The sequence below is a fragment of the Bos indicus genome, chromosome 1 (genome assembly GCF_029378745.1).
Source record: "Bos indicus isolate NIAB-ARS_2022 breed Sahiwal x Tharparkar chromosome 1, NIAB-ARS_B.indTharparkar_mat_pri_1.0, whole genome shotgun sequence".
Classification (NCBI taxonomy): Eukaryota; Metazoa; Chordata; class Mammalia; order Artiodactyla; family Bovidae; genus Bos; species Bos indicus.
Genome location: NC_091760.1, coordinates 6,469,895 through 6,494,533, shown reverse-complemented (window position 1 = coordinate 6,494,533; position 24,639 = coordinate 6,469,895). Strand labels below are relative to the sequence as shown.

Sequence of the window (24,639 nt, the reverse complement as noted above, 5' to 3'; positions counted from 1 at the left end):
TCTCCAGGCAAGAATACTGGAGTGGGTTGTCATTCCCTTCTCCAGGGGAATCTGCCAAGCACGGGGATGGACGTGGCATCTCCAGCATCAGCAGGCAGATGCCTTACCACTAGTGTCACCTGGTGGGCCTGTACTAGAGACTACATTTCTTACTTTTGTCTTTTCTTGTTAGAAGACAAACTCTTTGAGAACAAAAACTGTGTCTTGGCCATAAGCAAACACCTAACACTTAAGGTAGGCTTCCCTGGTGGCTCAGAGGGTAAAGAATCTGCCTGCAATGCAGGAGACCTGGGTTTGATTCCTGGATTGGGAAGATCTCCTGGAGAAGGGAATGGCTACCCACTCCAGTATTCTTGCCTAGAAAATCCCATTGACAGAGGAGCCTAGTGGCCTATAGTCCATGGGATCACAAAGAGCTGGACACAACTGAGCGACTAAACACACACATAACACTTAAGGTAATGTACCTTAATTGTAGTTTATGCAGTGTAGGAGGGGGTCATTTTGGAAACAGAGTCAACAGAAGTGGTTCATGGTGGGGGCAGCAGGTGTTACAGTATGAAAGAGAAAATAGTCCAGCTGTAAAGTGAGAGCATAAAACTATATCCCTTACTTCCCTGTGATTTGTTTTGTACATCATATGGTTTCTCCATAAAACTACATTATGAAACCTCCTGCACATAATTTGCCACCAGCCAAAGCACTTCCTAATCCCAGTGCCACTCTTTCAGGATACTGAAAAGACATTTGGCATTGGAATTATTCTAGTTTCTGGACATCTGTTTTATAACTGTTAGCATACTGGTTATACACTGATGTCATTGTATGATAAAGTTTGCTGTTAAGATTATAAGATAGATTTTCCTTCTTATCTCTCATTATCTGCTAAGGTATTTGGATTTACCTTATGGGCAACTAAGCAGTCTTACAGATATTATGGGCAGGCCGTGATGGCGTCTGATTTACTTTTTTTTTTTTTTTAATTGGAGTATAGTTGCTTTACAATGTAGTTTCTGCTGTACAGCAAAGTGAATCAGCAATACAGGAACACATATCCCCTTCTGGATTTCCCTCCCATTTAGGTCACCACAGAGCCCTGAGTAGAATTTCCTGAGCGATACAGCAGGTTCTCATTAGGTTATCTATTTTATACATAGCAGTGGATATATGTCAATCCCAATCTCCCAATCATCCCATCCCTCCCCTGTATTTTAGAAAGAACCGAACTGGGAATGTGGAGTGTGCCTGGAGCAAGGAGATCTTGAAGGTGGTAACAGAAGTCTAGAAGGTAGGAAAGAGAGGAGGTGTTAGTAAAGTGGAAAGTTGGAGAAAGGTTTCAGAGATACTCAACAGGTGAGTATCAAAAGGTTTTACTCAAGGAAAGCCAGTAGTGTTGTAATTCTGTTTAAGGGGAGAAACACGTAAATAATAAACTGAGTTGCGCCATTTGGGAGAGTTTTCTAACTGAAAATAATGTTTGATTAAAGGCTGATATTTAGAAGATTGGGTATATTTTTTCCTTTTTTTTCAAGATACTCAGTTTTTCTTTATTTCTGTTCTCATGAATGTTTTGATCTAAGAGGGCAAAATTGCCTAGGATAGGTTAGTATTTAGTTATTGGAAAATCACCAGCCTCAGAAAAAACACTAAAAGTTTTCCCAACTAACAGTAAACAAGTTATTATCACATACAAAAATCAGTTCATAAACTAGACATTGCTGAAGTAAATCTACCTGCACTGAAAAAAAAGTATATGAACTATGAAATCAGACTGACACTTATTGATTAACCAATGAACTGTTCTGAGGGGTCCTCATCTGTAAATTAAACTAATTATATCAGTCTTATAAGCGACTTAGTGATATAATTCATTTAAAACAGTAGAGGTCTTAGTTTATAATGCATGTCCCTAAAACATTATGCCCTATTATTAATTAATACTATTTCTCAGAGGCAGGGATATATCTCCCTATGGAAAGTTTGTACATAAATAGCTATTACATACATAATAATACATGCAGGAAATAGATTTTTGGAACCTATAGTATTATCTTAAAAAATTACAAATATATTATCAACATCTAATACTAGTGTGTAAATCCAGTCATTGTAAGTATATCATGTTAAATGATATATAATAATCTGTATTCTCAAAAATTAATGCTGAATCTGTCTTTATCTTTAAAATGTGATTTTGAAAGCCTTTTTTAACTGCAAAGCTGAAAATATCAGGTTTTTTAAAACTCTTTACGTTATTAAAATATTTTAAAACTGAAGAAAAATGAAAGATATCAAATTAATATAAAAAGCACAATTTATTAATACAAAGGACATAAAGCAGATACACATAGTTGATTAAGCTAGAAAAATGTATATACAAACTTTCAAATCAGATTAACAGTTCAATAAAATCTGGGGGAAACACAAAGATATAGTATACCTGTGCCTTAGTAAAACTGAACAAAATTGGAACAAAGAAAGATTCACCTTTGAAAACTGAAATGACAATTCTGACTTAAATATCCACATATAAGATGTAGTTCACAGAGGACAATTTGGTTTCATTTTTTTGGTAATCAAATAAAGGTATATAATTTTTCTCTTCTGTTATTTATATTAATGAAAGTCCAAAGTCTCTATACAAATAGTTATTAAAATATATATATATATATATATATATATATATGATTTCTTGTCAAAATGTATCCTTCTCCAACCACAAAAACTTGACGAAAAAAATCTTCACTTTCCTGAAGTCTTTAATATTTCTTAGACTATAGCTTTATCTTTCTTCTTAGTATAGCTCTGCAAAAGCAGTTTGAATGCAAAGCCCCTTGACAAAATATCTGCCTTTTAAAAGATGACCATTTAATATACAAGAAAAGGAAGGCCTCTGGGGAATGAGGAAAAAGGAATTTGGATTTCTAACTCCTAGGCTGAAAAACGAGATATCAAAAAGCCATTTAGTTCCCTTTACCCTGCTGATTAAAGCTTCCATTTTAACCTTCATTATAAATTAAGTGCATTCATCACTAAGCTGTTTTTAAACAATTAATATTAACCTTCTTCAATCTTACCCCTGGTTCCCCTGAAAAGCAATAGCTGAATTCTATTTATTCAGTGTAATGAATCAGTGTTTCATTTAAAATAGGACTATATAAGCCTGTCTCTACCTATGTGACACAGAAATGTTACACTCATCTATATACATAACGCTCTGTCATAGAGAAGTCACAGTTGTAAAATAATTGTCTCCAACAATGTCATTTTGAAGTAACTAATAAAAGGAGATAAAACATGAACCATTTTAGAAAACAAATTACTGTTCTTTCTAGAATAATCAAAGCAATGTGTACAATTTCTCATGCAGCTGAAATTGATTATAGAATCATAAAGAGCTGATGTAATCAGTCCCTGTGATTAATACCAGGCAGTTAAGAACAGCCAATCAATGTTCTTTTGGGTCTCAGTTTTGGGAAGAGTGGACATCTATGTCATCTGGGTGGCTTTCTAGGCAGTTTAAAAAGAGTCATAACTACACGTACTGACTTTTGGAGTACACACTCGGCGACTTCTTTTCGGCCTGATAGCTTTTCTGGGTTGTTCGGTGGGACGGTATGGAGTATCTGTAGCTACTGCTCTTTTCATGGCAACAGGAAACGCAACAGAACAGTGCCCCTCCAACAATCAGCACCAGGGCCGTGGTCCAGCCTATGTAGAGGGCTTCTCCCAGCTCCCGTTTCTGGGCAATATCCACTATTGGGTTGTAGAAGTCTCTGATGATGGAATTGGCAACCCAGCTCACGGGGATGAGCACCACGAGGCCAGTGATGATGAAAATCACTCCAGCGGTCAGCAGAATGTGACCTTTCACCTTGTCGTCGTCCCCGGCGCATCTGGTACACTTCATGCCGAGGACGGCCGTCAGGAAAGCCAGGAAGGCCAGCACCGAGGCGGCACACATCAGTCCTCTGGCTGCCTGTAGGTCCGGAGAGAGAGCCAGCAGCGAGTCGTAGATTTTGCACTGCATTCTGATGTTAGCATGCCTCATGCAACTCATCCATAGTCCTTCCCAGAGGTTTTCAAAGACCACAATATTGCTTTCAATGAAGGCAGACACTCTCCACTGAGGCATGACCGTGACAGCCACTGTGCCCACCATGCCCACACCACCGAGCACCAGTCCGGCGATTTGCAGGGCGTAGGTAGCCATTCTCCTCCAGGTTGGGTTTTATCCGACCAGGCGCCTGAGCTGGTAAGGCTGCTCTGAAGCCAGGTTCTCTGCGCCCCGAGGGAGAGCAGTTTTCCCGTAGTAATGAACTCAAAACTCAGTGTTTTTTTCAAATAAGAGCTGCTCGTCTGCTTCTAACTAGATTAAATCCAGTGTTGGCTGGCCGAGATGCCCCCAGCTACTGACTGTGGCGGGTAAAGTTACAAATCAGGTGGGGCAACTTTCTCAGCCAGTAAGAGGGGGGTGGTAACTCAGGTGTGTCTAAGCCCACAAGAAATACTTGGAACGACTGGACCAGCACATAAACATTCTTTGTACTTCTCAGTTGTCCAAGAAGACAGCAGTATGTTTACCTGGAGGCACAATTAAGAATGTTTGCACAACCATCAAGAAATGTACCAGTCCCTTGAGATGTGAAAGTTGTACCTTGAACTGGCAATTCTGAAACTTTGAGTAAGGGCTGCTGTGGCCAAAACATAAGTTGCAATCTTTGCCTGAGAATTTGCTAAGATTGTCAGAATGCCAAAGTGAAAGGAGACCGGGGGATTGATAGATTGCTCATACCTGAGAAACCACATTCTTTGGGACACATATGATCCAAGTGGTTGATTTAATTTGTCAGCGACTTCAAAGCAAGCTTGACTGGGGTGAAATCAGGGAACAGATCATGCCAAGGGACAAAATAAGGCTAAAGTAATTAAATACATAGTCTTGTCCTCCTCCATGGCACCAAACACATATTGTTTTCTTTTGAGCTAGGGAAACCACTCACTGGTATATATCTGATAATCTTAATTTATAAGGAAAAAAAATACAAAAACAAGAGAAAAAAATCCATGTGACTTTCTTCTGGTTTCTTTTTCTGGATTCTTATGTAGCAAGTACTCACAATAGTAATTAAATGATGGATTGATGGATTGACTTACAGGTTGCTATCTCATTCTGCAGCTTTATCTTTTCTATCTTCCTAGACCTAAGCAACTAGAATTCTGCAACTGGTGCAAGTTTTAGGTCTATACAAATGGCTGATACTCCTAAATAAAAATTTATAGACAAAGTGACTATATTCAGCAAATCAACTAAATTTGTCAGTTACATGTCTTTAATACCGTGTCTGCAAGACGAGCGGGATGTGCCTTGTGCTGTCGTATTCGATCGTTTCCTTACAGTAGGAGGTAGAATCCCATAAATGTAATACATTTTTGGACTTTTTCTTCTTAAAATAATAATGATGACAGCAATGGAATTAAAATAAACATCCGTGTTGATTTGGGAAAACTCCACCAGCGGTTTTCTTCTGAAGAATACCTTGAATACACTGTCCTGTCTTTCCAAAGTTCAAACTTTAGTTTCCTTTCATTTTTGCATTTAAAAAAGATCCTTTATTTACACTTTTACTTCTGTGGTTCCTTGTACTAGCTTAACTCAGGGTATGGAAGGGTGTGTTTCCTGCTCACTTGTTAAACTTTGAAAATTTAATGGGCCAAAAAATCTGAGTAGTTCATAGAGATATAGAGATTGAAAAAAAACAGTACTTTTAAGGAGGAGGAGAAGTTGCCAAAGTAAACTGTCTTATTAAAAAAATAATAGAGAATGTCCAGTAGGCCAAGCTGTTATTATTTTATTAGAATGAACCTGTTGAAATTAATAAAAAATTAAAAATTCATATTTACAGTAATTTTCTTCATGTGTTGGGCTCATTTAAAAATGAACTTAGGGCATACCCCTCTTTCTGACAAAAAGTATAGCATTTTCTCTTTCAGACTTGTATCAGTTGCACATTTGTAGTCAAGGGGGAATTAAGTTAAACTTGGAAAGATAATCTGCAATCCATTAAAAAAGAGTTGAAATCAAAACAGTAGATTATTATTTTTATTATTATTATTATCATCTTGGTTTGCCAACTTGGGCAAAGGGAAGGATGACACAATTGGAAAGTGATAAAAATATGACATAACTGGTTGAGATAATAACAAACTAAAATTTTAAAGTATATACATATATATATATATTTGAACTTGAGCAAACTCTGGGAGATAGTGGAGGACAGGGAAGCCTGGTGTGCTGCAGTCCATGGGGTCACAAAGAGTCGGACATGACTTAGCGACTGAACACCAGCATAGACACATATAGTTATATTTGTAGGAAGACAAATCAAAATTTCTTTTCTAAATTTGTGTGTGATATATATTTTTAGCAGCTCTGTTGAAATATTGCAGAATATCCACATAAAACAGGAAAACTTGAGACAAAAATAGAGATCCATTGTACTTGAGAGCCTTGACCTTTATAGGAACTGCCTCCCAGCTATGGATTGATGTACCTGTTGGCTTTGTTCACTATCAAATCTCTCTTCCCTGAAGCATTCAGCTTTACCAAGACCTTATTTCACATAAAAATATTTTCTTCATTCCAAAAATATTTAGTACTTCACTCCTGAGATTTTCTTAGCCAAAAGATTAGGATCAAAAAGAGAAATCAGCCTTGGGTTAGCAACAGAATAATTACAGAGTTAGCTGTCCTGTCAGGAACTAGCCCAGGGCATTTAGCAAGGTTTCTTAAGTTAACCCAATGATATTCTGAAATAACTATGTCCCAAAGGTCCGAGAAAATGAGAAAGATAGGGAAGAATGTCTAGGGACAAGTTTTCTAGGGACAGAAATCTCCAAATCCAGAGCTTAAAATGTCAAGTTCCGGGCTTCTCTGGTGGCTCAGTGGTGAAGGATCTGGCTGCCATTGCAGGAGACATGGGTTTGATCCCTGGTCTGGGGAGATCCCACTTGTTGCAGAACAACTAAGCTCTTGCACCATAATTATTGAGTCTGTGCTCTAGAGCCCCCAAGCTGCAAATACAGAGCCCACATAACAACCACTGAAGCCTACACACCCTACAGCTGGTGCCCCGCAACAAGAGAAGCCACAGCAATGAGAAGCCGCAAGAGAGTAGCTCCCGCTTGCCACAACCAGAGAAAAGCCTGAGCAACAGAGACCCAACACAGCCAGACATAATAAATAATACAATTTTTTAAAAGTCAAGTTCATTGTTTATATTTTCTATAATATCGTATCTTGAGAAGATTAACTTGCCTGAGAAATTCAGAGAGCAGTAACGGTGAGAGCATTAGCAGATTAATAGCATTTTATTTAAACTGTTTTTTAATTCAGAGCAACAGAGCCACCTACTCAGGTTATTCTATCATTTCTATTTCCATTTCTATGGAAGAACTAAAATATTACTTAGAACCTACAAAGACTAGCATGTTCATGTTGACCCTCTGTGTTCCCTTGCTCTCTGGAAATCTCCCTTTTGTCTACATTATCAGAAACTTGATTTAAGTTTGGCAATTAAATTTGCCAAATTAAATTTAGTCCTGACAACTACATAACACATGCAAATGCTGCTGCTTTATAAATAATGACACAAAATGTCACTGTCACTTTGCTCTTGCTTTTATTATCCTTATTGTTCCAGCAATTAATCCCTAACCAACAACTCTTTAGTCTGGAATTCCTATTAATTTTCACCACAGCTTGTAGTAATCTTTGTTTCTGCCTATCAAGCTGTTGCCAATTTCTATTGTTTTCTGGATTTGCTTTTGTATTTATTTTTTTTTTCTTCTGTTGTGTTGCGAGTTTTCAATCTGTGTTTATTTTAAATTATTTTTCATTGTTAATTGACTGCACTTGGCTGGCCATCTTGTCCTGAGAAAAAAAGTGTACACATCAATAGGCCTCTTTGTTTGTTGTTCCCAAATTAATCTTGGACACTGCCACATGTTCTAGAACTATCATCCTATTTGTCCTTAACAATATTCTCTGTTCTCGAAGTTCCATTAGCAGCTCTTTTGTATTTGCCACCTCTCTGTTCTGCTTATAAATGAACTCCTGTATATATGTGTCACATCTTCTTTATCCATTAATCTGTCAGTGGACACCTAGGTTGCTTCCTTATCCAGGTTATTGTGCATAGTTTGAAGTTTAAATAGGTCCCATTTGTTTATTTTCATTTTTACTTTTACTACTTTAGGAGGTGGGCCAAAAAAGATCTCGCTGTGATTTGTCACAGAGTGTTTTTCTTATGTTTTCCTCTAAATGTTTTATAACTTCCGGGTTTACATTTAGGTCTCTTATCAATTTTGAGTTTATTTTTGTGTATGGTGTTGGGCAGTGTTCTAATTTCATTATTTTACACTGCTGCTGCTGCTAAGTCGCTTCAGTCGTATCCGACTCTGTGCGACCCCAGAGACGGCAGCCCACCAGGCTCCTCCGTCCCTGGGATTCTCCAGGCAAGAACACTGGAGTGGGTTGCCATTTCCTTCTCCAAGGCATGAAAGTGAAAAGTGAAGTCGCTCAGTCGTGTCCAACTCTAGCGACTCCATGGACTGCAGCCCACCAGGCTCCTCTGTCCATGGGATTTTCCAGGCAAAAGTACTGGAGTGGGGTGCCATTATTTTACACTACCATGTGTAAAATGGATAGCTAGTGGAAAGCTGCTGTATAGCAGAGAGAGCTCAGCCTGGATCTCCTTGATGACTTGGTGGGATGGGGGTGGGGGGCCTGTGGGAGGGAGACTAAGGAGGGAGGTGATATATGTATACATGGAGTTGATGCAACACTGTAAAGCAATTATGTGTGCTAAGTCGCTTCAGCTGTGTCCGGCTCTTTGCGGTCCTATGGCCCGCATCTCCCGTCTCCTGCATTGGCAGGTGGGTGCTTTACTACTAGTAACATTTTATATTTCAATTAAAAAAATAGTAAACAAATGCATTAAAAATACATTTTTTAAAAAATGAACTGTTTTCTGTATAATAATCGCCATGTTTTAGTTCAGACTGCTTTAACAGAATACAATAGACCAGGTGCCTCAAACAACAGAAATTAACTTTTCACAGTTCTGGAGTCTTGGGACATCTGAAATCAGGGTGCCAGGTGGTGGAGTTCTGGTGAGAACCCTCTCTGTGGTTTGCCGACTGCCATCTTCTTGCTGTGCTTCCCTGGCCACTCAATAGTAAGGAATCCGCTTGCTGATGGAAGAGACACGGGTTCAAATCCTGGGTTGGGAAGATCCCCTGGAGGAGGAAATGGCTACCCATCCCAGTATTCTAGCCTGGAGAATCCTATGGACAGAGGATTATGGTGGGCTACAGTCCAGGGAATCACAAAGAGTCACGATGACTTAGCGACTCAACAACAACAATTTTCTTGCTGTGCCCTCACAGGGTAGAGAGTGAGAGAACTCTATATGCCTTCCCTTTTTATAAGGACATTAATATCTTGAGGGCCCTACTCTCATGACCACATCTAAACCTAATTACTGCCCGAAGGTCCCACCCCTAAATTTCTCCTAATTTTCATTGCAGTTTTTAAAAATTAAAATCTGAGTTTCTGTGAATTCTGACATTTGGGGGGAGATAGGTCCATGTACTTTATTGAGTGTAGTGTGTGTGATAACCCCACTAAAGGGCAAGAAATCCACTGAGATCTTTTTTTAAGATAATTAAGCTATACACTGTGGGAAACTTGCCTCTAAATTATTGACAAATTATGGACAAATTGACAGGAACCATCCCACTTCTTATTCTCTCTCTCTCTCTTTTTTTTAGTAAATCTTTTATTTTTGTTTTATTTATTGTTTGTTTGTTTGGCCAAGACATGGGGCATGTGGAATTTTAGTTTTCCAACCAAAGATCAAATCTCTGCCTGGCTCAGATGGTAAAGAATCTGCCCACAAGGCGGGAGATCTGGGTTCGATCCAAGATCCCATGGAGAAGGAAATGGCAACCCACTCCAGTGTTCTTGCTTGGAAAACCCCATATAAAGAGGAGCCAGGTGGGCTACAGCCCATGGGATCAGTGCAAAGAGACAGACATGACTGAGTGACTAACATTTTCACTTTCACTTCACTGCATTGGAAGTGCAGATTCCTAATCAAGAGACCACCAGGGAAGTTCCAACCATCCTACTTCTAATGATTTGTGATATTTTTTTTTAAAAGCTGAAGTTTATCAGTAATGATAATAGCGACAAAGTATTAAAGGGTCCCAATATCACAGGTTACTTATATGCACTACATCTCACATTTAAAATGTCCCTATGAAGTAAGGCTTATTAGCTCCATTTTATAATTCAATAAATTCAGGAGAGACTGTGCCTTTTCTAAGTGCATACAACTTTGGTTTGCCAAATCTGCAGATATAGAACCTAGATTCAGACCTAAATTCAGACGTTGTGTCCTGTCTTGCCTACAATCTCTTGAAGGAAACTAGAGAAAGGGGATCTCTTATATGAACACATATGATCAAAGTTAAGGAAAAAAAAAAATTTGTCCAACACATTTTTTTTCCCCTTGTAGCACATTATTGAAAACTATGCATGGGAGAAATATCAATAACCTCAGATAGACAGATGACACCACGCTTATGGCAGAAAGTGAAGAGGAACTAAAGAGCTTCTTGATGAAAGTGAAAGAGGAGAGTGAAAAAGTTGGCTTAAAGCTCAACATTCAGAAAACGAAGATCATGGTATCCGGTCCCATCACTTCATGGGAAATAGATGGGGAAACAGTGGAAACAGTGGCAGATTTTATTTTGGGGGCTCCAAAATCACTGCAGATGGTGATTGCAGCCATAAAATTAAAAGATGCTTACTCCTTGGAAGGAAAGTTATGCCCAACCTAGACAGCATATTAAAAAGCAGAGACATTACTTTGCCAACAAAGGTCCTTCTAGTCAAGGCTATGGTTTTTCCAGTGGTCATGTGTGGATGTGAGAGTTGGACTGTGAAGAAAGCTGAGCGCTGAAGAATTGATGATTTTGAACTGTGGTATTGGAGAAGACTCTTGAGAGTCCCTTGGACTGCAAGGAGATCCAACCAGTCCATCCTAAAGGAGATCAGTCCTGGGTGTTCATTGGAAGGACTTATGCTGAAGCTGAAACTCCAATACTTTGGCCACCTGATGTGAAGAGTTGACTCATTGGAAAAGACCCTGATGCTGGGAGGGATTGGGGCCAGGAGGAGAAGGAGATGACAGAGGATGAGATGGCTGGATGGCATCACTGACTCGATGGACATGAGTTTGGGTAAACTCTGGGAGTTAACGATGGACAGGGAGGCCTGGCGTGCTGCGATTCATGGGGTCGCAAAGAGTCGGACATGACTGAGCAACTGAACTGAACTGAATGCATGGCCAAACTTTGTGATTTATTTATTTATTTTTTTAATCAAATATCTGATTCCTTGATATTTGAAATGTATTTTAATACTCTATTCAGAGAAGTTTCTCCTGGGGAAATCACACCACAATTATATCTTATTTAAAGTTTCAGAGAGTCCCCCACTCAGAAATCATTATTTGGCACTCCTTTCTTATCTGTTTCTCATTGTCATCTCCATCTCAATAGTTTCTTAGTCACAGACTAGGTCATGGTACTTAATGATCTAATCAATGCTGGACACGTATTTGGCCAAAGGAGAATTAAACAACTTTGGTGCAATGAAGCGAACCACTTCATATCAGTGCTCTCAGCTTACTGTAATCCAAGAAAACTTTGTTTTGCATTTTACAGAATTTATTAGTGATCAACAGAGTAACGATACGAGAGTTACTTCTATTTGTCCACTGAAATTGTTCTTTTCAGTGGCTCAAGAGCAACTGTTTTATCTTTGACATAAAGCCAAAATGGAAAACATTTGTAAGTTGCATAAAACAGTGTTTTACATGGTTATTTGTGAAACTGCTTGAAAAACTATTTTCTTAATCTTTTCATTTCATATCGTAATATTTTTCTACTAAAATATAAAGAATGATGTGCACCTTTGAATGATAAAAGCAAAGGGTCCTTGATAAAATTTAGAAACAAACTCATCATTTCCCTTAATCATCAATTTTCTGGTCAGGTGGAGATATTAATTGGGAGCAGGAATTGTAACATTCAATAATGAATAAGGCCAAAAAAGAGTATTTCTCAAAATTTAATTTTGGATCTACATCTATTCACACTGAGTTTAACTCAGGTTAATTACAAAGAGGAAGGAAAAAGAAAAAGACATGTAAGATAATATCTTCAATATGATTCCATACTGTTATGCTAATCATAAGAACTATTCAATAAATATTAAATTATATTAATAAGTAAGCCTATTGCACAACACAATGTATTAATTAGATGATTTGATCCTTTCAACTACATTATTAGAACAATACTCATCATACTGGGCTTTGCAATGCAGGAGATGAGGATTCAATTCCAGGGTCAGGAAGATCCCCTGGAGAAGGAAGTGCAACCCACTCCAGTATTCTTGCCTGGGAAGTCCCATGGACAAAGGAGCCTCTCAAGGTACAGTCCATAGGGTCATGGAGAATCAGACACCAGACATGAGTGACTTATCGACCGAGCAGGACAACATATGATGTATAGAACAGTCTATGGACTCTATGGGAGAGGGAGAGGGTGGGAAGATTTGGGAGAATGGCATTGAAACATGTAAAATATCATGTATGAAACGAGATGTCAGTCCAGGTTCGATGCAGGATACTGGATGCTTGGGGCTAGTGCACTGGGATGACCCAGAGGGATGGTATGGGGAGGGAGGGGGGAGGAGGGTTCAGGATGGGGAACACATGTATACCTGTGGTGGATTCATTTTGATATTTGGCAAAACTAATACAATTATGTAAAGTTTAAAAAAAAAAGAATCAGTTTTACTAAGAAAGCTCCAACTATGGAGTTTAAATAAATGAACCACCCAAAGTCCTACAACTAACTGGTAATAAGTCCAGTGGAGGAATTCCAGTCTGCCAGACATCTGAGGTCATACTCTTGACCCACTCACTATTCCTTATGGACCTGGGTCCAAATCTGACTCGTGGCTTGCAACATATTACAGTTTATCTCTCACTGTACTCTGAAAAAAATGTTCTGCACATAGTAGGTTTTCAATAGCATTTTGAACAGGACAAAGAGAAATAAGGCGTCTCCATTCCCTATGGCAAAAGCCCTTGAGAACCGTAAGATGAAAATGTCTGACTGAAAAGACCACACACTTGGAAACCACACGTCCTTATGAGGAAACAGTGAATAGGGCAGCTCGAAAAATGAGTTTCTCTTGTAAAGTTGGAATTAACAGGATAGGGAAAAGTAATTAACCGGGCAAATAGAGCTATGCCATGTTACTGATTAATTTACAAAACAATTAACTTTCCACTTAAAATTCAAATTAAGATTCTGTCTGCCTTAGGCCACCAGTGTTTGCAAATTTTAATAGGGTTAGACATGAAGTGCTTTACTTAAAACCAACTTCAGACCACAATGGGTAAGAATATTATTGGAACAAACAGTGCGTGTCTTTCTTGGTTTTCAGTTATTTTTCAAAAAAAGAAAATATTGTAATATATTATAACATGTCAGACTTCCTAATGTCTTTTTTAATGAGAATATGAGGAAAATTAAAAGCTGTACAATTTCTTTCTCAAATATTGCATATAGAGTTTTTAAGTTTTACAGTACTTTCAAAATGATGACCATGAAATATCTTCTGGAGATTTCCAGCCACCTAACAAGTATATTATGTACAGGCACCATGATAGACTCTAGAGATCAAGAAATAAATCGTAGTCTCTGGTCTTTATGATTTTATATTTGCAGAGCACCAAAGCGGCAGTAGGAAAAAAACCCTGCTGGGTCAAGTACATTTTCATAATAAACCAAGTCTTTAAAAATAATAATAACATGTGTTTATGATTATACAGCTTTAAAAATGGCCAAATTTGTCTGTTCCAGAATGATAAACAAAAGCCCAGCCCTGAGTACTTTCGGTATATGTCCACTTCAGGGAGTTGCAAGAACACTACCAAATATTGCTTTGAGGACCTTTTGATAGAGTGGCTGCAGGTTTTTCTATTCTGATGGCATTATTGAAACATGGCACTCTCTGGTCTCCCCAGCAGCAGGAGCCCTGCACTGCTCTATGGTCCAAATATTCAGCCAGCACTCGGATCCTGAAAGACACGGTTCGACTGGGTGCTGAATGGAGTCCGAATCAGGAGTTTGGTGCTGACCTGGTCAGTAGGTCTCACTTTGCTCATGGTGTCATTCATTCTACAGGTGATTCAAACCATTCTTTGGACTCTGAAAAGGCACAGCTTTAAATGCACAAGCAGATAAGGAGGACAGCCTGTCTGCACTCTTTGAAAAGCAGTTCCCAGGCATTTGGGGACTTCAAAGGAAATGAAACAACCCATGGAAAGCACCTCTAGGAGACTATGCAGAAGCAAATCAACTGCCCCAGGCAGTTGCACAACTTCCTGGCTTATTCACCCTCCTATTTCTTGTTCTTCTTTTCCTTTCTCTCAGACCCTTGTTCCTCTGGGATCTTCTTTAGGATCCCTGCTCCCGGGACTTGAACGTGCCTATGGAACTGGGCTCTGGAAGGCTCTCTCAGGCACGGTTTCATCTGTCCCTGTCTCTCACACTCCTGAACATTCCATTTCTTTCCTTTGTTGCTCAACTGGTTGGTCCTGCCCTGCCAGGCTTCCCTCCAGGTCAAGAGCTTTGAACAGGGATGCAGTCTTTGTACACAGGAGCAGGATGGAATGAATATTAGACTCAGAGTAGGTCTGAGTGATCCTCTCCACAACTCATTCTATAGCTGAGGGAAGCAAAAATGCATGGAGTCAGGACCTATCTCTGTTTTACCCACCCTTGTAGCAAAATATTGCATAAGCCTGGCACGTGCAAAGTGCCCTATATTTATTTGATATTACACAGATAGTACCGAAATCTCTATGCCCAGTTTTGGATGTCTCCTTGGTGACTCTAGGTAACTAGGACACTGTCTCCAAGAAAACTACTTATTGGTTATGCATGCATTTGTTTATTTTTCTTATTGCTCTCCCCCTCCAACAGAATATAAATGCTGTGGGCAAAGTTACTTTGTCTTGTCCACTGATCTTATATCCAGCCACTAGATACTATCTGGTTCATAGTAAGAGCTCAGGAAATATTTGAGATAGAAGAATAAATAAATGAATAGTATCATTTCAGAAGACATTCTAAGCACACAGAATTTTGTTAATACCCTCCATGTAAGTTGCATCACTTTGTCAGGCATTTTCAGGTCAATACCTAAGCAGAGAAGAATCAGGGGACTTCCCTGGTGGTCCAGTGGTTAAGATTCTGTGCTCTCAGTGCAGGGGTCCTGAGTTCTATCTCTGGTCAGGGAACTAAGTCTCACATGCCACAACTAAAGATCCCAAAGGCGGCAATGAAGACCCAGTGCAGTCAAAACTAAAGAAATACATATCAAAAATAAAACATTAAATAAAAATAAAATATCACTTAGGCTTTGGTTCTATCAGCCTTTCACTGCACAGTTAGTCACAACCTTTAAGAGGTAAAAATAACATCCCAGTGGGCTCATGTATTTTGCTTCAGCTTTCGTCAAGTTTAAGTATTCTCAGCAAACAGACTTCCATTTTCTTATTTGTTCTCCCTTTCTTCTCCCTTCTCAGTACACAGATCCCCATTTTTGGTACTGCCTGTAATTATTAATCAAATACTCTTTCAATTATCTTGGCAAATATTGGTAAACTGAGAATCTAGGTTACCACTTTTGTTAAATATATAATTTTAATATACTGGGGAATTACTAATTATAATTACTTTTCTCTAAATATACTAAAAATAAAGAAGAATGATAATAAAGAATGCTAAGAAATTAATGAAAGATAATGTATTTACATATATATATATATATAAAACTTTGAAAATAATTGTATGTATCTCTCATGCATTTTCTCAATGGAAAAATAAAATTTATTTTCTTCCCTGCTATTTTGGAGTTGTGCTGATTTCTCTAGGAAATTTACTTTTCTTTGCTCATATTCAAACTGGAATTCTTACAAGTCAATGAAGTTGGACACGACTTAGGAACTGAACAACAACAATGATGTTGCAGGAAGGGGTTTCATTTAGAAGGAACATTAGTCTATGGCAGTAGTCATCTCAACTGCATCAGCCTGCCTTTATCCATTTGCCTGTGATTACTCTGAACTCAGAAACCGAAGGGAAAGAATTTCCACCACAAATGAGTGAATGATAAGCCCATGAGTGAGCTATTTGTAGGGTATAGTTCAGGCTAAGGCAGAAAAAGGAGAGACGACCTCAACAGAAATATGTGACTTTTATTCAGGCAAGGAGGGGCAACAGTCGGCCTAACGACCAGGCTGAGTGCAGACAGGGATCAGGGAGGCTCCACATTTATAAGGAGGTTTGTGAAAGCGATAAGGGAAAGGTTAATCAGGCAGGATGTTTTGGGTATTCTTTACTTGAGATGGCATTTGTAGTTGGGCAGGGGGTCATAAGTCTTCTGGGCAGGTGTAGGGGGTAGAAGGTTTCTGGACAGGGGGTGATAAGTCCCAGATAGATGCAACCGGCCTGGAGCAACAGGACAGGACTTAAACTTCTGTTTTGTTTTCTCCGAAATTAGATGATTCAGCGAGGGCCTTTGAAACTGTTTTCTTTCCTAGGCTAAAAAGACTCCTTCACTATTACTGGGGACTTACTTGGTTTCCAATGAACATGCTAGAAACTATAAAACTTGAAGCAGTGATTTTATTTAAAAATAATTAGCATGAGCATGGATTGCTGTTCATGTGTGTGTTTCCCTTACCTTTCAATCAACATTTGTCTCAAATTTTATACTGTTTTGAACAACTATTTTTAGAATTAGAAAAAGCTTATTTAAGTGTGCGTTTAGTATCTCAAATCGTGGACAGTGTCTCTCCTGGAGACAGTAACACAGATGCGTGTATATGTGTATGTGTGAAGTCATGAATGGCTTTCAAATTCTGTAGACTCTATGTTGGTTGAATTTTGTGCATGAGAATGTGTGTGTGTTAGTCGCTCAGTCTGACTCTTTGTGACCCCATGGACTATAGCTAGCCAAGCTCCTCTGTCCATAGAATTCTTCAGGCAAGAATACTAGAGTGGGTAACCAACCATTTCCTTCTCCAGTGGATTTTCCCCACCCAGGGACTGAACCTGGGTCTGCTGCATTGCTGGCAGATTCTTTACCACCTGAGCCACCAGGGAAGCCTGTACAAGAGACTCTGAGGATATAATATAAAAAATAAAGTACAATTCTTCATGTCACATTTATGTAAATGTAAATATGGTTCTTATGGTTCTCTTGCGATTCAGATTCCATTTAAATAACCACTATTGATCTTCTAACACATGCTAGAAACAGTCCAAATGCTATTGTAATTGAATTAGGCTAGTTTTTAATTTGGAGATGAAAAATCCCCTTTGGGATAGATTCTGACAATGAAGGAAAAGAAATCCCTGGGGGGCACAAGTTTCACAAAGGGAGAGACTTTCTCTTTACAGAGCAATTCACAGCTGACTTTGAGGGTGTAATGGGAACACCTATAGTACAGTAGAATAGAATTACAGTGAATAGACTCACAGTGAATAGACTAATAGTGAATAGATTTATTCTTACAGTGAATTGAACAGAAAAATAAGGCAGCAGTCCATCTGGATTCAGACACCCCCTCCCCAGCTCTGTTCTTACAGACAATTGTTTCACTTTACAACCTAAAACACTTCACTCATCTACATATTTGTCATATTCTGGTGTTACCAAGTCCAAGCTAGCTCTGCTTATCACGGAACAGGACAATGAATCTAAAAGATGAAGTGTTGAGGTAAGGAATACAGCTTTACTGAACTGGTAGTCTCAAAATAACCATCTTATCAGGGTAGGTCTAGATGCCAAGTTCTTTTATAGAACAGAGTTGAGGGATGGGGTGGGTAAGGGGAGAGGAGGTGAGGAAACCAAATAAAAGACCATTAATCTTGCAAATATCTCCAAGTGCGGCAAGCCTCTGGCAGGGGATGTGTTAATTTCTTCCTTTCTGCCATCCCTAGATGGACAGGGTCCTGAACAAAGGCACTTTAAGTTTAACAACTGGCAGAGGGGGTAGGGTTCTTTGAGGTAGACCATTATGTATGATTACATAAACAAAAAGCAATGAAAAGCAAGTCAAAGAAAGAATTCCAACTTGGAATCAGAATTGGCTCCTCCCTGCAACAGCCATACTTAATCACCCTTGACTCTAGACTTGAAATCCCAATTACAATGATTCCTTTGTGTCAGGCATTGGTGACTATGGACAACAGAAAATCAATCAACACAGTTCAATTCTGGAAAAACTCTCAAGTCCCCTTTCCATCTAAAGAGAAAATGTCCTGCCATAGACAGTCATAGTAATTAATAGCTTGACCCAAATGTCATTTTAAGCCCTTCATTTGTGAATCTCTTTATTAATTTTCAAATGTTGATTGCCCAAAGAGTACAGGATGGATGCTGTTCTAAGCAATGAAAATTGACTAGGGAGAAGGCACAGTCTGTGCCTCAAGGAGCTAATGGGCTAACTGGGAAAGAACTTGTGCAGCCAAGTATGCTTCCCATTAAGAACCACCCTTTCTGTGGATTGTAAAATCATAGGATTTATGACATGCTGTCCCAAACACAAATGCCTACAGGGACAAGGGTGTGGACCCAAAAAATGAAGCCAATTGGGACAGGTAAGGACACAGCAGCCTCCCCTGAAACAACGAGAGCTGCCAAAATCCAGCTGATGTTTGCCATGAGGGAGAGAGCACCTTTGTGCTATTAGAACTTTACATCCTTAACAAGAAGACAGAAAACTGGGTCTTTTCATCAAATTCCTCAACTTTTAACATTGCCCACAGTATGATTAGGGGCTTCCCCAGTGGCTCAGCAGTAAAGGACATGCCTGCAATGCAGGAGACTTGGAGGAGATGCAGATTCTTTCTATCTCTGGGTTGGGAAGATACCCTGGACTAGGAAATGGCAACCTGCTCCAGTATCCTTGCCTGGAAAATTCCATGGACAGAGGAGACTTGCCAGCTACAGTTCATGGGTACACAGAGTCGGACATGACTGAGTGGCTAAACAGCAGTGTGATTGCTGAACAAAACATGTGGAACAAATTTGGCACAAGTTTCATCAGTTTCTAACGACATGTCAAGACCCGTGACCTCTGGGTATCAATTGCCATCAAGTAAGCTAACAATGGCACCCCACTCCAGTACTCTTGCCTGGAAAATCTCAGGGTTGGGGGAGCCTGGTGGGCTGCAGTCCATGGGGTCACTAAGAGTCGGACATGACTGGGCGACTTCACTTTGACTTTTCACTTTCATGCATTGGAGAAGGAAATGGCAACCCACTCCAGTGTTCTTGCCTGGAGAATCCCAGGGATAGGGGAGCCTGGTGGGCTGCAGTCTATGGGGTCGCACAGAGTCGGACACGACTGAAGCGACTTAGCAGCAGCAGCAAGCTAACCCCAGGGGCTTCCCTGGTAGCTCAGTGGTAAAGAATCTGGTGCCTGCCAATGAGGGAGACATGGGTTTGATGCCTGCCCCAGGAAGATCCCACAGGTTGTGGAGCAACTACGCCGGTGTGTCACAAGATTGGAACCTATGCTCTGGAGCCTGGGAGCTGCAAGTACTAAAGCCCACGTGTTCTGGAGCCCGGTGCTCTGAAACAAGAGAAGCCTGCCCACTGCAGCTAGAGAGCAGCCCCTACTCTCTGCAACTAGAAAACAGCACTCACAGCAACAAAGACCCAGCACAGCTCAAAATAAAGAAATTAAAAAAAAAAAAAAAAAAAGCTAACCCCACTCATGTGTCAATTTCTTTGTCAATACCAGGAGCGCAGAAGCTGCTGGTTACCTCTGTGGAATGCTTTAAGAGTTAATGACCCAGTGGAGGACTTAGATCTCCTTAGATAAAGGCATTGTACAAATAAACATTGTGATCACTGACGTAATGTTTCACGCTAAAGAGCTGCACTGGTAGGTCCCAAACTATGGTAATTTAGTTCTGTATATGACATAAAAAGTTGAGGAGAAATTAGTTAGAACCATTTAATATTCACATCTAGATTTTTTTCCTTAAATAACACACTTGTATTTTCTCTCTCTCTCTCTCTCTTTTTTTTTTTTTTTGGTTAACGACCTAGAGCATTTGAAACCCTCCCAAGAAAAATATAAACCTGCTTTCAAAATGAGTCTTTGTCTTAAACAGTAGCCTCAGTAATTTTCAAACTGCTCATAATATTTGTTCCCATGTTAAAGAAACTGTGGGAGCTTGAAGTGCAGTTAAAGTATTAGAAAAGGAGACTGGCTGGTACATGCCCAAATTCCCTTAAGGAACACGAGGCGCCAAGCTTTTCCATTCCCCAAATGGCACTGGTTAGCCTGTGAAGGAAAACCCTGATATTTCCTTTGCTCCACAATTCCTGAAACAAATAGGAAAATATAGCAAACCTGCTTCTATAGATCCACTATTTCCCTAACAGGAATTCTGTTAGGATAACCTTGTTGGTCAAACAAAACCTGTATTCATCTGTGTGGATGTATTGCATGCTTTCCTTGTTTCTCTTGCTCTCCCAGTGCCTGGGGAACATCACGTGTTGATTAGCGTCATAGCTTGAGACATACTCATTCCTCAGATTCACCTTCATTATGCTCCTTTGAACATTGCACAACAACCCACAACAGAGACATATTCCAAAGAGATCCAGACCGGCCAGTGTTCAGTAGGAAAACATCAGCACCTGTAGGATGAATAATGTAATCTAATCAGGTTCATCATTCAGTGATTTTTTAAAAAGTGTTCTCTCAATTACTATGTATGAGAGCAATACATTTATCTAGATCCCCTTTCCACTCAAAACTGTTGATGGACAGGTTTGGGTAAAAGCTAGCTAATTTCCATGTATGGCCCCAAAGGGTTGCCGAAGCCTCTGCTTTGGTTAAACAATTGTGTTCATCACACAAGTTGTACTATAAGTAAATAGAAGATGTTGGCTCTTGAGCTAGATAAACACAGGTTTCTTAAGCAATTCAGTTAAGAGCAGTGTGTAGCTTTGCTTCCCAATATGCACCAACTTGAGAAATAAAGGCTTTTGCTTAAGCTCAAGAAATACTGAGCCTGGGAAGATATTGGTCATATAACAACATATATACTATATGCTTATTGTCACCCTTTGATAAAATAACGTTAGATACTAATCACTCATTCAAAAACAGAAAGCTAAGCTCAGCTAGAGAAAGAAAGCAAGCAGGCAAGAAAGAAAGAAAAGAAAAGGAAGAAAAGCAACAGAAAAAAAGACAAGCAAACTCTTCTAGCGTCATGTAATTTAAGATACAAAAGAACCAGTGTTGGAAAAGATTTTAAAACTATTTTCTAAAGTTGCCATCAATGTGTGAAAATTTGTTGTTGTTCTTCAGTTGCTTAGTCATGTTCAAGTCTATGTGACCCCATGGACTGCAGCACACCAGGCTTCCCTGTTCCTCACCAGCTCCCGGAGTTTACTCAAACTCATGTCCATTGACTCAGTGATGCCATCCAATCATCTCCCCTTCTCCTCCTGCCTTCAACCTTTCCCAGCATCAAGATCTTTTCTAATGAGTCAGCTCTGTGCATCAGGTGGCCAAAGTATTGGAGCTTCAGTCCCAGCATCAGTCCTTCCAATGAATATTCAGGGTTGGTTTCCTTTAGGATTGACTGGTTTGATCTCCTTGCAGTCCAAGAGACTCTCAAGAGTCTCCTCCAACACCACAGTTCAAAAGCATCAATTCTTCAACACTCAGCCTTCTTTATAGTCCAACTCTCACATCCATACATGACTACTGGGAAAACCATATCTTTGACTAGATGAACTTTGGCAGCAAAGTAATGTCTCTGGTTTTTAATATGCTGTCAAAGTTGGTCATAGCTTTTATTCCAAGGAGCAAGTGTCTTTTAATTTCATGGCTACAGACACCATCTGCAGTGATTTTGGAGTCCAAGAAAATAAAAAATAAAATCTGTCAGTGTTTCCATTTTTTCCCCATCTATTTGCCTTGAAGTGATGGGACCAGATGCCATGATCTTAGTTTTTTGAATGCTGAGTTTTAAGCCAGCTTTTTCACTCTGTTCTTTCACCTCTTTCTTCTTCACTGTCTGCCATAAGGGTGGTGTCATCAGAATATCTGAGGTTATTGATATTTCTCCCTGCAATCTTGATTCCAGTTTGTGCTCCATCCAGCCCAGCATTTCACATGATGTACTCTGCATAGAAGTTCAATAAGTAGGGGATAATATACAGCCTTGATATACTCATTTCCCAATCTGGAACCAGTCTGTTGTCCCATGTCCGATTCTAACTGTTGCTTCTTGACCTGCACACAGGTTTCTCAGGTGGCAGGTGAGGTGTTCTGGTATTCCCATCCCTTGAAGAATTTTCCACAGTTTGTTGTGATCCACACAAAGGCCTTAGTATAGTCAATGAAGCAGTCAGTCTATTCACTCACTCAGTGATGACTCTTTGTGACCCCATGGACTGCAGCGGGCCAGGCTTCCCTGTCCATCACCAACTCCTGCTACAGTGAAACAGAAGTAGAGGTTTTGCTGAAATGCTCTTGGTTTTTCTATGATCCAATGAACATTGGCAATTTGATCTCTGGTTCCTTCTGCCTTGTTAAAATTCAGCTTGAACATCTGGAAGTTCTCGGTTCACATACTATTGAAGCCTGGCTTGGAGAATTTTGAGCACTACTTTGCTAGTCTATGAAATGAGTGCAATTGTGTTGTGTGGTAGTTTGAACATTCTTTGGAATTGTCTCTCTTTGGCATTGGAATGAAATTTGAACAAGATATAATATAAAGAAATATTTTCTTTTTTATATATGATATTGTATAATATGATAAGATTGCTATATACAATAATGGGCTTAGGATATGATATATTGAAAATAACATTATTCTCATAGGACCAATTTATTTCACAGTTCTCATACAGTCATGATGACTATAAATGAGCAGTACGAACTAACACATGAAAGGGTGCATTGGGATTCAACAGACTGAGTTTCACGGGCTCACCCTTGACTTAATAATGTTGGAAAAGTAATACGGGCTTACATTTTCATTCCCCAAACACAGACCTAACAAGTTTTTAGGTACTGAGTCATAAATTCATTATAACACTGGCATTCTATCATCATTCTTAAAAAAAGACTCAAGGAGATTATTAAATTGCATGACAATTAATATTTAAATTTATGTCTCCTCTGTAAAATTGCACCTTGGATAACAGCTTTATTTGTATCTATTACTGTTGATGTAAAGTTTATTAGTCTTAGCTCTACAGAAAAAGGCTCTTGCCCATTGAAAAATGGTGATATCTTCTTGGATTCCAAGAAGACTTCCTTTATAAAGTCTACTGTTATCTTGCCCATTAATGTATCTTTGGGTATCCATTTACTTCTCCAGGGATCTTCCTGATACAGAGATTGAACCTGGGTCTCCTGCAATGCAGGCAGATTCTTCACTGTCTGAGCCACCAGGAAAGCCCATTAATGTATCTAAATGATATGAAATGAAAACTGAGGTGCTATGGTCTTCTCTTTAGTACTGAAATAAACAAAGAAAGGACTATGCATATATGAGACTGAGTAGCAAATGTGTTTTGTCTAGTCAACCAACAAGAGTAAGGAATATAGGGGTTCTAAAATATAGCATTTATCACTAATGAAGCATATGATTTGCAAGGTATTTTAAAAGGAATATAGTACTAATCTTTGTGCCGTACCTCCAATATAGATGTCATTTTTTTTTATTTTCCAGCTTAAGGAACTGAAGTCCACAGAGATTAAAAACAATACATGACAGATTTGGGACACCAGTTGAGTCTTCTTTTCTCCAAAGTCCACAGTTTCCACTCTACAATGCTTGTTTTTCAGTCGTTGTGCATTATATTTAAAAAAGCAACCTACATGGATTTTTTATTAAAGAAATAAAATACATCCAACTAAATCACTATCTAAGGATGAAGAATGAAATAATAAAATTACTTTCAATAAGTGTTTAAAAAGCTCTAAAATGCATTTGTCTTAGAGTTTTAGATTATGGTCAGATTTGGGAGAAAAAAAATTTTAAAAATCTGTTGGTGGAGTAAAATATTAAAATGATATATACATTGAGAGCAAGGATAAGAAAATGAGAGACTCTCAGAATGGGGATCAAAAAAATATAGATAAGAGGGAGGAAGTGAGACGGAGGTACAGGGAAAGGAACAGGGACGCAGATACAGACAGGAGGAAAACACGTATGGAGTTGACCTGACATCTGCCAGCCTTGCTCTGCTTGCCTCTGTATACTGAAGAGGTTGGAGAGCAAAAAATTATATCTTGCATACTCCTTTTCAGGTAATTCTGGACATTCATAGACTCTAAAAATTAGACAAACTTGTGTGAAACTTGTTTGGGCTCTGAGTTATACAAGAAGAGAATGAATGGTTGCAGCATATTCACCTTGTTGGCATTGATACTG

The 24,639-nt window shown here is 39.1% G+C and overlaps 1 protein-coding gene across 1 annotated transcript; it reads right to left on the bottom strand.

Moving 5' to 3' along the window:
* Positions 1-2,296: 2,296 nt before the first annotated feature.
* On the bottom strand, positions 2,297-4,461 carry CLDN8 (claudin 8). The gene has a single exon (XM_019957449.2). The coding sequence runs from the start codon at positions 4,211-4,213 to the stop codon at positions 3,536-3,538; it is 678 nt and encodes a 225-aa protein (XP_019813008.2). The 5' UTR covers positions 4,214-4,461; the 3' UTR covers positions 2,297-3,535.
* Positions 4,462-24,639: the final 20,178 nt, after the last annotated feature.

What these genes read in the sequence shown, in the direction of transcription:
- CLDN8 (XM_019957449.2), bottom strand. Translation starts at nt 4,213, where the DNA reads ATGGCTACCTACGCCCTGCAAATCGCCGGACTGGTGCTCGGTGGTGTG.